This window comes from Colias croceus, chromosome 20 (genome assembly GCF_905220415.1).
Source record: "Colias croceus chromosome 20, ilColCroc2.1".
Taxonomy (NCBI): domain Eukaryota; kingdom Metazoa; phylum Arthropoda; class Insecta; order Lepidoptera; family Pieridae; genus Colias; species Colias croceus.
The window spans coordinates 6,911,065-6,925,502 of NC_059556.1; the positions used below are offsets into that span (position 1 = coordinate 6,911,065).

Consider the following 14,438-nt stretch of genomic DNA (forward strand, 5'->3'; position numbering starts at 1 on the left):
ATAATCCACAAAAAAAATAGCCTAAGCAGTATTGGAAATGATAATTAATTTTAAATTTATAAATTGAACAGAATTAATAAAATGCAAAAATTAAATCATTGGCTGGATTTTATACAATGTCCTAAACTGATAATTCAATTTCCGTTTTTAGTACATCCAGTCTAGAACTACTGATTTTTCAAAGTACATAGGTTAATAGAAAGCTTTATCTGTGTTTAACCTTTTGAACGCCAATGACATCTATAGATGTCATGCGCAATCGTGCCCTGTGCGCCAACGACACCTATACATGCCAAGAAACAGATCATAGATAAATACAAAATAAACATATTAAACCTTTACTTCTACGTGTTTTATTTATACAGTTTATGAACTGAATCCCCAGTTATTACATAATTGTACACAGTAAACAAAATTGCCAAGTAGTTATTCAAATATTTGATGACAAAAAATAACTTAATTAATGGCTAAAAAAGCATGTTCTCTCGCGCCAATGACATGTATACGTGCCTACTAGTGATGTAGTGTAATATTCAAGTAACTTCATTAAAATTACAGCGAAATTACTCTAATTCGCTTAATTTTTGTAACTAATAACTACAAAAAAAATATATAAGCTTAGTCACTAAGAAAAAAGGTAAATACTACATTCTTTGGTAAAATACCATATTGTCTATATTGTGGATATTGTTGATTTGAATATTTTCCTTTTCGCCAATCATGCGCATCCCTAGCACAGTATCGATATGCAATCCCTTCTGCGCCATTGACATGAATAGATGTCGGACTGGTGACGTCGTAAGCGCGTGCCGTGTTGTTAAGTGCGGAAAGTTGTAAAAATATTTTATCGAGTAGGTATCTACCAATATTATAATCAAATAAGTACAAGGCTATTAATGAGCATAATAATTATATAGATAGGTAGGTAAATACAAGGCTGTTAATGAACATAATGATTATATACAATTGTTGATTTTTTATTATTTTTTATTTTATCGTCACAAACACAATGTATGCGTTCTAGTATAATATTTATTGTCCATGTAATGATAAAAATTCGCTTAGGTCCAAAATGTATAAATATCTCTAAAAATCTATTAGTATTTGTAATAACTCAAGTATTAAACTAAATGATTGGAAAATAAATATGTAGTTTTAATGCAATTCCCTTTATTTAAAGGTAATAGTTGTTTTGATATTTACAAATAAACACTCCACAATAATACCTATAGTTCATATAAACTTAATAAATAAACTCGATAAGTTATAATAATATACAGCTACACATCCCTAATCAGAAGCGAGAGATTATAAAAAAAAGGATGGTTGCCCGCGCCATTGGCATGTATACATGCCAATGGGGCGTAACTGATAGAGAATAGTGCTGTAACTTGCTGCAATTTTATATGTATTTTTGTATCTCAAAAGGTTGATTTTTTTTGTTGATAGTTGCTATAAATGTGGTCTTAAGTTTTTACAGTAGGAGATGAGGTTAAATAAATATTATTTTTGTGTTATAAGCTCTTTATTCAAATATTCAGACGTGAATTATTATGTTTATCGATAACATTTTGGACTCCCTACTATTTTCAAGGTTATCTCATTGAATTTGTGGCTTGGCGTGGAGGGCACGGCGATGCGTTTTTGCTCTGGCGGTCAAAAGGTTAAGCAATCAGTACTTTCTTATATTTATCAAATACTAGCTGCGCCCCACTGGTTCACCCGCGTGGCTCGGGATGATTTATAGCCTTCCTCGATAAATGGGCTATCTAACACTGAATGAATTTTTCAAATCGGACCAGTAGGTAGGTACCTAGTTTCTGAGATTGGCGCGTTCATACAAACAAACAAACAAACTCTTCAGCTTTATAATATTAGTGTAGATTACAATTTTGAAGTAACAAAGTAGCAGATCAACTAACCTGCGATTATATTTGCTCAACCCTCCATCAAGGAATGTATTAAACAAAGATAAAATCAAGGCGAAACATTAAACTTTGCATATGGGGCCAATTATACCAGAATTCGTATAATTTACGCGATACCAGTCTAAATAAATTAATAAAACAACCCCTTAGTGAAGGGTTAAGATTTGATATCCTTATCCTTTATGATTTGTTGTTTAAATAAATTATGTGTATAAATATATTTTTAAATGCTTAAAAAGGTGAATGATACTTAGGTCGTTTGTTTGTGAAATAATTTTAATGAATTTTATGTGTATGAAAAATGAATTATTATTTTTTTTTTAGATAAAACATTTTGTATTTAAAATTGCTAAAAAAATATAAATTTGTAAAGTAAAAGTTGTAAATACCTATAATATTCGTTTATTGTAATGCTATTTTGAAATATTTCAGCATATAGGTACTTTAAATTGTGGCAGCATTATAGTAATCCTTAACGGTTTTGGACACGATTTTATCCCTAGGTTAGGAATGCTATGGAAGAGATCTATCTATGCTCTATAATGTCTATGTTCTAAACTCCTACGACCTACAACCATAATTTTGTACAAGGCAACACTTATCCTACACCCATAAAGCGCGGGACAATTAAAATTAGAATATCTTAATTCGCATCAAAGTATCAGGGTTGCAATCTTAATGCGTGTGTGCTTCCCTAATTCTGGGGTAATGTGAGATAAACTTGGACATGTTTATTTGTAAGTAAATTTACCCGTGTACATGATAATTGAATTTAAGTGGTTTGTTGTACTAGTAACTAGAGTATAGGCATAATTGATAAGAATTTATTTTATCCACGCAGACCACGGCTATCTAATCTTCGAAGATTAAGAGTTTGTTTGTTTGAACGCGGTAATCTCAGGAACTACTGGTCCGATTTGAAATTTTTTTGGTGTTAGATAGGCCACGTATCGAGGAAGGTTATAGGCTATATATCATCAACCTAAGATCAACAGGAGCGGAGCAATGCGGGTGAAACCGCGCGGCACAGCTAGTTCAAACATAACGGGCTGATGATGATGATGATGATGGTAAGTTAATAATGGTATCATCAGATAAGCAACTTACGTCACTATAACCACATAGACCAGCAGCCACATCCCATACAACGAAAAAAGGCGCGATCGAAGCAATGGTGACGTCACTAATCCTACGATAGTGCAGATGTTGAATGTTAATCAGCATCGATCGGCTGGCCCACATTGCGAAGGGACGCACGTACCCGCTTGGGCTGTCTTGGTACGTTTTTGTAAACAGTAAGCTAATAGCTTGGATGTAAACAATTTTAGTGGGTAATTAATGAGGCAATGTGAAATGTTAATAATGAATATGAAATAATAATGAGGCAATATGAAATAATGGTACCTAAATGATAAAAAATGTTATGCCGGTTCAAAAGTGCTTTTATAAGAAGTCTAATTGAATAAATAAATGTTTGAGTTTAATATATGGAGATTTCTTATCATTTAATATACTATACTATAGCAAATAATAGGCAAGTAAAATTATTTTGTAGATTTTGTAAACTAGCCTTATTGATTAGTTTTTAATTTGGATGGTAAAAATGCTCATATTTTGATTTTGAATCAATGGGTATGCTCATAGAAATTTGTACGTCTTCTATCCGATAAATTAATTTAAAATCAATCGAACACGAAAATAAGGGTTGGACGATAGTTTCCAAAAATATACACTTGATAAATCTCTTCACTCAAGCACAAGCTTAATTAGAGGTAATATCAATTTTCTTACTTTGTATCATTGTATGTACCTTACTAAAAGCTAAAAAGCTACACTATCGATTTATTATCAAAAAAAGAGCCTACGCGTCCCTCAAGGGCCGGCAAAACAATCGCAAGGTTACCTAACGTTGCAATAATTGTTATGGGCGGCGGTGATCACCTTCATCAGTGCACCGCCCGCTCCTTTGTCGGTTTTAGTATTAAAAAAAAACTACATCTGAGCCCGATTTCATCACGATTCAATATAAGCACGATTATTTCTTATCTCGGGTAACCTGTTCGAAACTGGGGTGAACATCGAATAAAAGCAAAAACATTTAACAGAATCTAAGTACATTAACACCCAAATAATCAGTAAATAGTATAAAATCGGTATAACTGTAGCAATTCAGGGGTTCAATGGCCAGTTCTGAAATCCCAATACCAAGATCACGGCCGCTGATCAACCTGTCGAGAAAAACTGGAAATCACGAATTATTCAATGGACGACAGTTTTCTGGTTGATTCCCCCGATTAGATGCGTTGGTGATGAGCGACGCGATTTCTAACTATAGTTGATGCGTGTACTGACTTCTGTGTGATTACGTTTTGCCTGCTCACAGCTATACAAATGAATTTGTCTTTTAATAATTTCTCTCAAATAGGTAGTTCATATATTCCGTAATACCTACGTTTATATATCACGCTAAGACCACCTAATATAATATTTTTTTAATATTTTAGATTTAGAACGTACCTATTACTTTTTTGAAAAGTTAATTTATCCAATTCTAAAACAAATATGTTCATGCGTTTAATATAGTATTATCAGATGAGTATTGTTACATTATTTTTAATAGGGTTGCATGAAAACTTTATGTAGGTAGGTCCTACCTACTTACTTAATTGTTTAATTATATTTATTACTTCTAATCCAATATTCATTATATTCAAAGACTTTTTAACTGTGACACTAAATTATTTAGGCGACCATAGACAAAGTAAGGCAAGTATACAATCCGCTCCCGCTCCCGCGCCGCTCATGAACACATTCCCCCGCGTACCATCGCGTCCGCGACACAACGTGACCGTGTCCATTGAAACGATCTCTTTATTGATTATAAGATGTTTACCGTAACCGCCTACAAAACAAAAACGTTTGTGGAATGAAAAACGAACCTATAAACGCTAACTGTCTGAGCTTTCGATAATTTAACACGTGTTTTGTTGTTAAATTCAATTTATTTTTGGGTATTTGTTCGTGTGATGGTTTAATGAGTGATAGAGATATAATGAAGAGACACTATTCTTGAATATACCTACGCAAAATTAATATGACGAATTAATTTTAAGCTACATATTATTACCTATGTGAAAATGTAGTTATTTTAGAAAAGTTTTATCTGAAACTTAGTTTAGACATATTACCATGTTCACCAGTTTCTGGTGTTAAAAAGAGGTCCGTTTCCTAGGTTATTTTCAAAAAATAAATCGTGATAATATGCAGCTTCCATCTTATATATTAGGTGCTTTTTATAATATGTTTTAAAATATTTTAACATTGATGCAGTCAAAGGCTAACTCAAACTCAATCTTTACCTATTAAATATTATTCTAAACAATTTAATATTGTAAGTAGGTACAGGTACCCACTATAATATTTAGAATATCAATAAAAGTGAATTCAAATTCAATAGGCTAGTTACCTAAATTATTTGGTTACAGTTTGCCAACATCAAGCCATTGAAATTATTACCGCAAACAGAACATCAATGAAAATTCACCTATTCACATACGTTTAGAACATTTGAATTGTATTTGACACAATACGTCAAATGTGTCAAATTGCAAATGTACCGGACGTCGCAAACCACTTCCGGGTTGACCTAAGCGGGATTATTTGACCAATTACGATTATTTGACCAATGACATTCGATTGGTCAATTATATTTCTATTGGACAATTATCATGCAATTGCTGTTTGCTGTGATAACGTTATTTGATACCTACTAGGTAGTTTTTATTTAGATTTATATTTTGTGTGTCCAAATGGATATTGAAATTTGTTGTACCTACCTAGATTCAATTAGGGATCTAATCTTTTAATAAAAGCATATTATTATATTACAAACTCAGAATACAGAACAAATCTGTACAAAGCATTATTGAATGTGAAAATGTATTAGGTACTTTTCTGCACATAGGTAACAAATAAATCTTTATTTCACCTTTTGAATATACAATAACGAATATGAGGCTCTGTCTCTTTTGCTAGGCATAGCCTGCGTTAAGAAAACCAGTAATAAAAAACCAATAAATAACTTTTTCATGTTCTCTTTGGCTATGTATAGTTAGTTAAGATATGACGTAATTAGATACATGTAGAGTCAGAGCTCTACATTACTATATTCTTATTGAAGCTCACCTCAAAGATTCGACATTTTCCTATATGCCAATAACATCCTATATCTAAACTCATCAATTCATCATCCAAAAATGTACTCTAATACCAATAAATTGAGTACAAAGTAGATATTCGCACCACCAAGGTTACATAGCACATAAATATTAGGTTAGGTATCGTCTGCGCCACGCCTCGACAGAAATCAATAAAGTTTGGATCGTCTCTACATCTACTTATGTTTTGGTTTTTGGTTTATCATAATAAATTGGTATTATACAACTATTACAAGCCTAGAGCTTCTTAAAATCGGTTCACACAATCTGTCATACAGATGTGTAAATCGGTATAACATGATGATCTTTATAAAATATTTCTAAAACATGTGCGTTTATTTCCTTTTTAGCAGTAGATACAGCCAAGGCACAGAATTCTTTTACCAGTATCTGACTTGCAAAAATTTTGAATTATTGGGATTCGTAACGGGTTTTGCTAATTTTTAAGTTTAAGTAGAGATAATTATTGTGATAGAGACATTGTTTATTTCCCAAAAAGTTTAATATTTCATTATAATGTTTGGGCTAGTATAGCTCATATAGGTAGGTATTCGAAAATAGAGCGGTAATTTACCTACTTTTATTTATGAGATTCTATAAAACCAAAATGATTATCTTAAAATACATTTATTAACATAGGAAAATATTGGTATTACTGTCTCTACATTTCTCAGTATTTCCTTATTTTACCATAAGTTTAAGTTATTTCAAACAGTTTACGTCAGTCGATACTAGAACAGCTGTTGAGACCATACAACAGTTTCTACGCCATTCTTTGCTGTCTGCCTCGATTCAGCCAGCGTCTAATGACGTATGATTAATGTTTACATAAACCGCTCATCTCGTAGAATGACAATCGATACCTACAGGTGCGGCCACACCCATCGTCTTAATATTCACCTCGCCCAAACAAATTAACGGTCCTACAATTAAACCCATACACGAATCGGGAACCGAACCGCAACCCGGCCGCAACTGGCGAACCTCCAACCAACATTCCACTTATTATATTCCACGAGCGGACGCTATAAACGTATTCCTGAACATATCACGTAGGCTACTACTAGTAATTTTAACCAATCACAACGCGACAATTCAACTTAATAGCTTTGGCCACGCCCAATCACGTAACCGCCTATTACGAAGCGTGTAACGACGCAGGCTTTTAACTCCGCGACGATAACCGACGAGCGCGGCCGTCTCTTTCTATTATAGAGCGGCGTCCCCCTCTGTGGTACCGAGCCGGGACGTCTAGGCTGAAGGTAATAGAGTCTCGTTTGGCGCGTGCTTGGTTTCAGTTGCACGTCCGAGGTCGAGAGAGGGGGACGCGTGCAACTGTTTTCGATAATCGGCCGCGCGTTCCGTACGTGAAAATCGGACAGTTCACAGCCAGTCACGTCTGCGTAAAAACGGATATATGCCCAGAATATTTATTAAGTGGGTGGCTGTGCGTGACTTTTCCCCTGTGAATAGCTATCCCCGTAAATGATCGGTCGCGAAAATAGAGCGGTTTGTTTGATAACTGAAAAGCAGCGCCGCCGAAAACTCGCATCACGCGTGAGCGCGAGCGAATATTGAACTTTTCCGAAATGTTTCAAGTTTGAGAACTCTACAAGAGCCGAGTTATCCCGGTAGTTTTGTGTGTTGGACATAATTTTTTATTCATATTGGACTGACGAAATGTGTGTGCACGCGAAAAGAACTGTCAAATAGGACTGATTCTTGTTGAAGTAGTGTGTGAGCATGTTGCCATATCAAGCGGTGGCTATGGACTACGTGACGGGGTTTCCGCACCACCAGCGGCCCGGGGGGCTGCCCGGGGTGATGGGCCTGCCCGGGCCGGGGCCGGGGCTCAACCCGGGCTTGAACACTGCCTTCACCCATTCCTGGTTCGTACAGACAAGCCCGGATATCTGTCGGCAGCAACAAGCATCCAACCAATCGCATCTCGAACCTGGGCACGTTTCATTTTTTTCTTTATATTTTTATTTTTATTTACACTTTTTATAGATTAATGCTAATTGACTGTTTACATGTTACGCTTTAATGGGAAACAAGTTTGAACAGTCAATTAGTATTTGAATGATGCGGTCAATTTTGTTTGCATTATTTAATTGTGCTTCTTTTTAATGTGCTTTTTAGTGTATGAATAAAACTGAGATGAAAATAAGAGTGGGCATTATAATAATAATTTTATAAGATTATGTAAGATTGTTGGTGAAGTGAAATTACCCAAAATATTGTCCTAGATAGAGATCTCTATGATACAGTGGAACTGGTTTATGTAGCGATTGTAATTATTGTTCTGGGTGTGTCATCATACTTGGCTTTATTTCGTATGGACAGGAAGTCTGTGAATAATTTAATTTTATGACTGATACTCAGATTTTTCTACAGTTAAAAGAATAACTTCATTTAAATTCGTGATGAAAAACTGATAACTATTTTTTATTAAAAAATAAATATATTTTTAAATAAAATTATTTCTACAAAAACAATAAAAAATTTGATTTTAAAAACAACGAACTTGAATAACTTATTTCAATTGTCAACAATATTACTATTTTATTTTTAAATAAAACATAAAACTGAGGACAAAACGAGTTGTTTAAATTAAGATTTTTATCTTCGCATGACTCTACAACTCTTGCAGTGTTAAGAAAGTGTAGACATAAATATAATATTCAATGTTATTTTATGAATTAAATTATAATTTGCATAAAATGAAAACAAACTGGACAAAAATTTACATTTTAAAAATATAAAGGAATTGACTCTACATTTGGCAATAATAGGAAAAAAAAAATTACATTGACAAAAATTAATATAAAAATAAGCAATTTCATACTCAAACACAACAATAATACAAATTCGGATTAAATTTTAATAGATACAAACTTCAAACCACAGATTACAAAATTAAAATCAATCATAGGTACGACAAACAATTGACAGTAAAAAAAAATTAAAAAAAAACGCGGCAAAAACGCAGATCTATATCACATAAGTCTATAATTTGTCGAGACAATACAACTTTTGTAATCTTTATAATATCATCAAGTTGGCCTTCGTAATTTGTCGTTTTCCCAGAAACATTCGTAATGAGACATGTAAACGAATGTTTTAACTCATTTTATTCGCTTTAGAGTAATTGGCATGAGAATTCGGTTCATTTAACATTGATTTCTTGGATGATAGAAGATAAAATGATGTTCTTATTGTAATAAAGTAGGTTGTTAAATCTTTGATGATGACAATAGTTGTTCTTCTTAAAATCTCTTGTTTTTAAGTTAAGTTAAGACGATAGAGAGTTGTTTTTCAGTCAACGGTTTTATATAATTTATTTACTTATCTTCTGGTATAAGTAGTATTACCTATATTCTGAGCTTTGGCATGCAACCTTTTCTAGGTACTTGTTCTATTACTAATGCACATTATTTGAATCTCATTGGAAAACAATTTATTACCTCCATAAAAAATTTACTCCAATTGAATTAAAACAATAGAGAACTTAAACAAAAATCAATCAATTACGAATAGCATTAAGCAAGAAAAAAGAAAACATTTCCCAGCATAATTTACAATCGAATTTAAAGAGGAAGCTACCAATTTGCCGCCTGTTTTTTCCACAGATTATGTTATTGAATGGCCGAGTCGTGGTTAAGTCTACCGTTATACAGATAATCTGGATTGGATACGCAAATCGACCTGCAAATGATTGACTGGTTTTATTGTTCTTACATATTATATGTGGATCAATTGTAGGTCGTTATTATGGATGGTTTTTCAATAAATTCAACTATTCATTCATTCTTTTTTTTAATTTTAGTACGTTTTTTATAAGACATAGAGCAATATTTTAAACAACGTCTGGTTAATTTTATTAGTAAGCAGTCATTCAAATAACAATTAGTTCAAATATTTTGAAAGGTTTCTAAGATCTCTGTCCGTTTCTATAATAAACCGTCTTTATAGAAAAAAGGAAACAAAATATTACGATAAACTATATCCTGAAAAGGTATCAACGTATTTAGAGTAAAAACAGTGTTTTAATTTACTTTTATATATTTATAATACGATAACGATAGAAAAGACAACATGTGTGATTCATATAAAATTCTTCACACCATAATGAATTTTTCTATAGACTATAAATTTCAAAAACATCGAGCTCTTTAAAAACTTTTGTGTTAAACAAAACCCTTTCTCTTAGAATCAAAGCACTTTCACACTTCGTCAAACTCCATCGTAAAAGGTACAGCAAAAAGCATCCTGTATCAGACATTTTGATTGAAAAATAAGGAGCGTGTCTAAATAATAAAATGAATGTATGCAGGTAAGGAACAAAGGCACTCTTAAGTTACTCCGACGATAGACTTGTTTCATGGAAATTCTATTAACTAGCGTCTGGTGTAAATCGTTTCTTTTTTATTGAAGAATAATTGTGAATAGATGAGTCTTGTTAGTAATAAGAAATGGTTTTTGTAGATGCGCTAATGTGGTTACATAATTTATGGAAGACATAATATTTATTTATTTAATATGAAATTATTCAAATTTATTAAAATACATAATGAGTGCTTAATTTACTTAGGTATTCGTGGCCCTTGCAAGGCGAAACTGATGGAATTTGGTAAGCAGATACAAATAATATTTTATCCGGAATATTATAAAATCAGGGACTTTTTAATAATATTTATTTTAATTTAATTCATAATGCATAATGTTTAATTTTCGTATGTAGGTATAACAATGTTGTTTTGGAAATATAATAAGTGAAACATAGGTATATAGTCGAGCTTTATAAAACACTAATTGCCTACGTTTTCTGATCCTTTGCGAAACCGTATATTCCTGCACGAAATTTAAACTAGAAATCAGTACAAAAACTGAATATAAAGAAATAATCATCCAGCTATCAACTCATTTGGAACTCACCGATATAAATATAGCTTTTCTGAGTCAATCGATGCACCTGATCTCACAAAAAATACAACAAAAAACATGAATCTTTTGTGCGACCGCAATTAGTTTTCTAACTATATATAACATGTTTATTTTAAACAAGTTTTTATATATGTAAATAGATTATAATATTCGTAATGAATTAACAACTAATGGTTACTAATTAATAATTATGTTAATTTTAAATCATGTTATAATTGATTTTACAATTAAAATAATATCAAATCTATATAGTCTAATAATATTTTAAAGTGGAAGAGTTTGTTTGTTTGTTTGAACGCGCTAATCTCAGAAATCACTAGTCCGTCCGATATTAAACCACATCCTTTGGAATATTTCGATTTATTTAACTCTGTAAAACTTGTATACCTACCTAATAGTTAATACCTTTAATTAATATTTATCATAAATATCGAATACACTTAACCCTCAAAATAATTAAAACTTAATCTCAGTTTGTATAATTACTCCATAATTGATTATTTTTATTAAATTGCGACTAAAAACTGAATCTACTTGTATCCAAAGGCCGCAAGCAAATGCTGACTCATTAGAATTTGTTACGCCCTACGTCCATTTAATTTTTGATCTAGTTTTTTTTTTCCAAACTGATAACATGTATACCATACAATAACTGTTTCTTGGTTAAATATTTGATGACATTGAACATTGAGAAACATTTTTTGAAATAGGTACATATTATTATGTTGCTAAATATCTATGTAAGATAAAGTGTTAAAATTTGCAATGCTCTACTCTACCGAGTATAAATTTAATTGGTCAGATAAATTTTAGTTTACGGAATTGAATACATTTCTTTTTAGCATAAAATAAACTTTTATAAGTATTACACGTTTAAGAATGTAATACCGTAAAGGTAAATTTATAGACCGAATTGTACATGTAGGTAATTGTAATTACAAAATGTACATGTAGTTCTAATTACAATATGTACATGTACCTAGTTGTAATTATAATATGTAGATACATGTAGATAATTGTAATTTTATAAATGTATTGTAATTTTATTGTTTATTATATTATAGGATAAAATAATAAAAGCTATTGAAAGTGTTATAATCAATGTATTATGATGCAATCAAACTGTCTGCGGTTTGGGCAACGGTCGGCAATTTCAGGAAATCAAATTTCATTTACACGCCCCTTGATGGTACATTTGTTTAAATTGCAGGAAATTATTACGTATCTATATATAAATTTCTCTTTTTTTCACATAAAGTCCTTGTTAAGGTCGTAATTTCTTTAATTTTATTCAAGCAATAAAAACTCTTGCTCAATAGAAATATAAAATGTTTAAATAAAACATACTTTTGAAGACAAATAGTCGGTCTACACGAAATATAAAATTGCGCAAGGAGCTTGCTAAAAATCTATAACTCATCAGAGACATGTACACATTTGGTTACATTACATTTGGTTTTAATTCAGCTCAAGACAAATCTAGATACATATTATTATTCATGTACAGTAACTATATACGTTAGTGTAAAATTTAGGTAAATAATCGTACAAGTATAAGTTGAAATGTCTTATTGTAAAACCTATTAGGTAGCATAAGAAGTTCGAATTTCGACCATGGATATAATTCTAGTACCTACCTACTGTAAAAAAAATTGTTGCCAAACTTCAACTCTATAAGAAACTGTATCATAGTTGTAACAGGTTATCAGTGTAATAAGATTGCTAATGCTAAGTGATAAGAGTACTACAGACTTGATATTATTATATTTGCGCAAGCATGACAAGTCGTGTAGACCGGCTTTAACATTTATATAAGAGTCGTGTGTTATCGCGTTAATTCATCAAATTCTTCAACAATGTCTTAATAGAGAGCATTTAAGATCGTATGTTAACGTTTTAACAGTTATATTTTAGTATAAAAATTTAAATTTGTATGTAGGTAATCTTAAGACATTCTGACTGCGCAATTTTAGTACATTTTAACGTATAAGACAGATTAAAACTAGATTTGGAAACTTTGTTTTGTGCAAGGAATAAGATTTTTGAAAAAAAAACTAGAAACCTAGGTTCATAGGAATGACTACAGGTCAACCAGCAACTCTTATTACAAAAATATAATAATTCTATTTGCGCGCAGACCATCTTATATTACTTTATATTGTACCTTCATACATATAATTGAATTTATTCATTAATTCATTCATTCACATTTCGAATGAATACAGATTTAGTACTAAACCACATCCTTAGCAACCCTCAGTCAATTTCGGTGCCAATTCAACCCTAAAAGAAGGAATTAAAACAACAGGGGTCAGTACAAAAGTTCCCTGATGAGGTAAAGGGGAAAATAATGCATCATTTTCGGGAGACTTGTCCCATTTATACCAGCGATTGATCGATTGTCACCCTAATAGGAATATGCTTGAAATGGCAATGGTTTCCCTAAACATCAATGTTTTGGATGAGTTTCAAAAGTTGGTGAGAACCTATTTAATACTTTTTGTAACTATAAACCTGGCTCATGTATAAAAAAAGGATGAATTGAAGCAATTCTAAAGCAATTGCAATTGGAGACCATTTTATCGTCATAAAGTATCATAAACTTATTAAAAAATCCATAGCGATAGTCCTACAAACAAAGTTATTAGTATCGAAAGGTCTATAAATTCATAGGACTTCAGCCATCAATAAAAAGAACGTCAATAATGAGTTAAAGCTTCTCCTGTTCTGATATTACATGTCAATGAGCCAAATTTCTAGCTCCTGCTAAATTTCTTAAGTTTTATCATTCTATCATATTCTATGATAGGTTAATTTAAGATCAATAGCTCAATACAGTTTCCATGCTAAATTTCTTTGCACTACCATCAGGATGGCTATACCCCTTGGTAGATGTTAACAAATAGTAGAACTACTTACAATCTAGACTCAGAGAATCTTTATTCCCTAAAGATTTCCAAATGGCCAGTAAAATCGTATTAACTAACGAGCAGTGCAAAGTGCAAGTATCCAGCCAAATAGGAAAAATGCCAGCCCGGGGCGCAATCAGCCGTCCCTTCGACCGATTATAGCAAATAACTGTTATTTGCTTCTCCTTTCAATTGCCGCCCGAAATATTCTCTTTGTATTGCTAATTTGAGACGCAGTTCTAGTCGTATTTCGCAAATGGTAAAGAATTTTACGTTGCACATACTTAGTTCTTGCAATGCTATTGTTGATGTTTTGATAATGGAATTTAATTTTTATTGTGATTGGTGTTGAGCTCGAAGTCCTCTTTTCCGCTTAGAACTGTTTTTTTTTTTAATTTCTTCTAAATTGTCGATTTAGATGATCCCTGATGGTCGTT

At 32.0% G+C, this 14,438-nt stretch overlaps 1 protein-coding gene across 3 annotated transcripts in view; it reads left to right on the top strand.

Annotated features, from left to right (window-relative positions):
* The window catches only part of LOC123700673 (protein trachealess), a 76,466-nt gene that overhangs the window by 21,984 nt on the left and 40,044 nt on the right, over window positions 1-14,438 (top strand). The window contains exons 1-2 of one of the 3 annotated variants that reach the window (XM_045647949.1): window positions 7,456-8,103; window positions 10,740-10,778. The exons of 1 other annotated variant lie outside the window; for it this stretch is intronic. In XM_045647949.1, coding sequence (XP_045503905.1) covers window positions 7,889-8,103; window positions 10,740-10,778 — 254 coding nt within the window. In that variant the 5' untranslated portion in view covers window positions 7,456-7,888. Of the gene's footprint in view, window positions 1-7,455; window positions 8,104-10,739; window positions 10,779-14,438 lie in introns of those variants that run through there. One more of the 3 variants, XM_045647950.1, reaches the window with a different exon arrangement.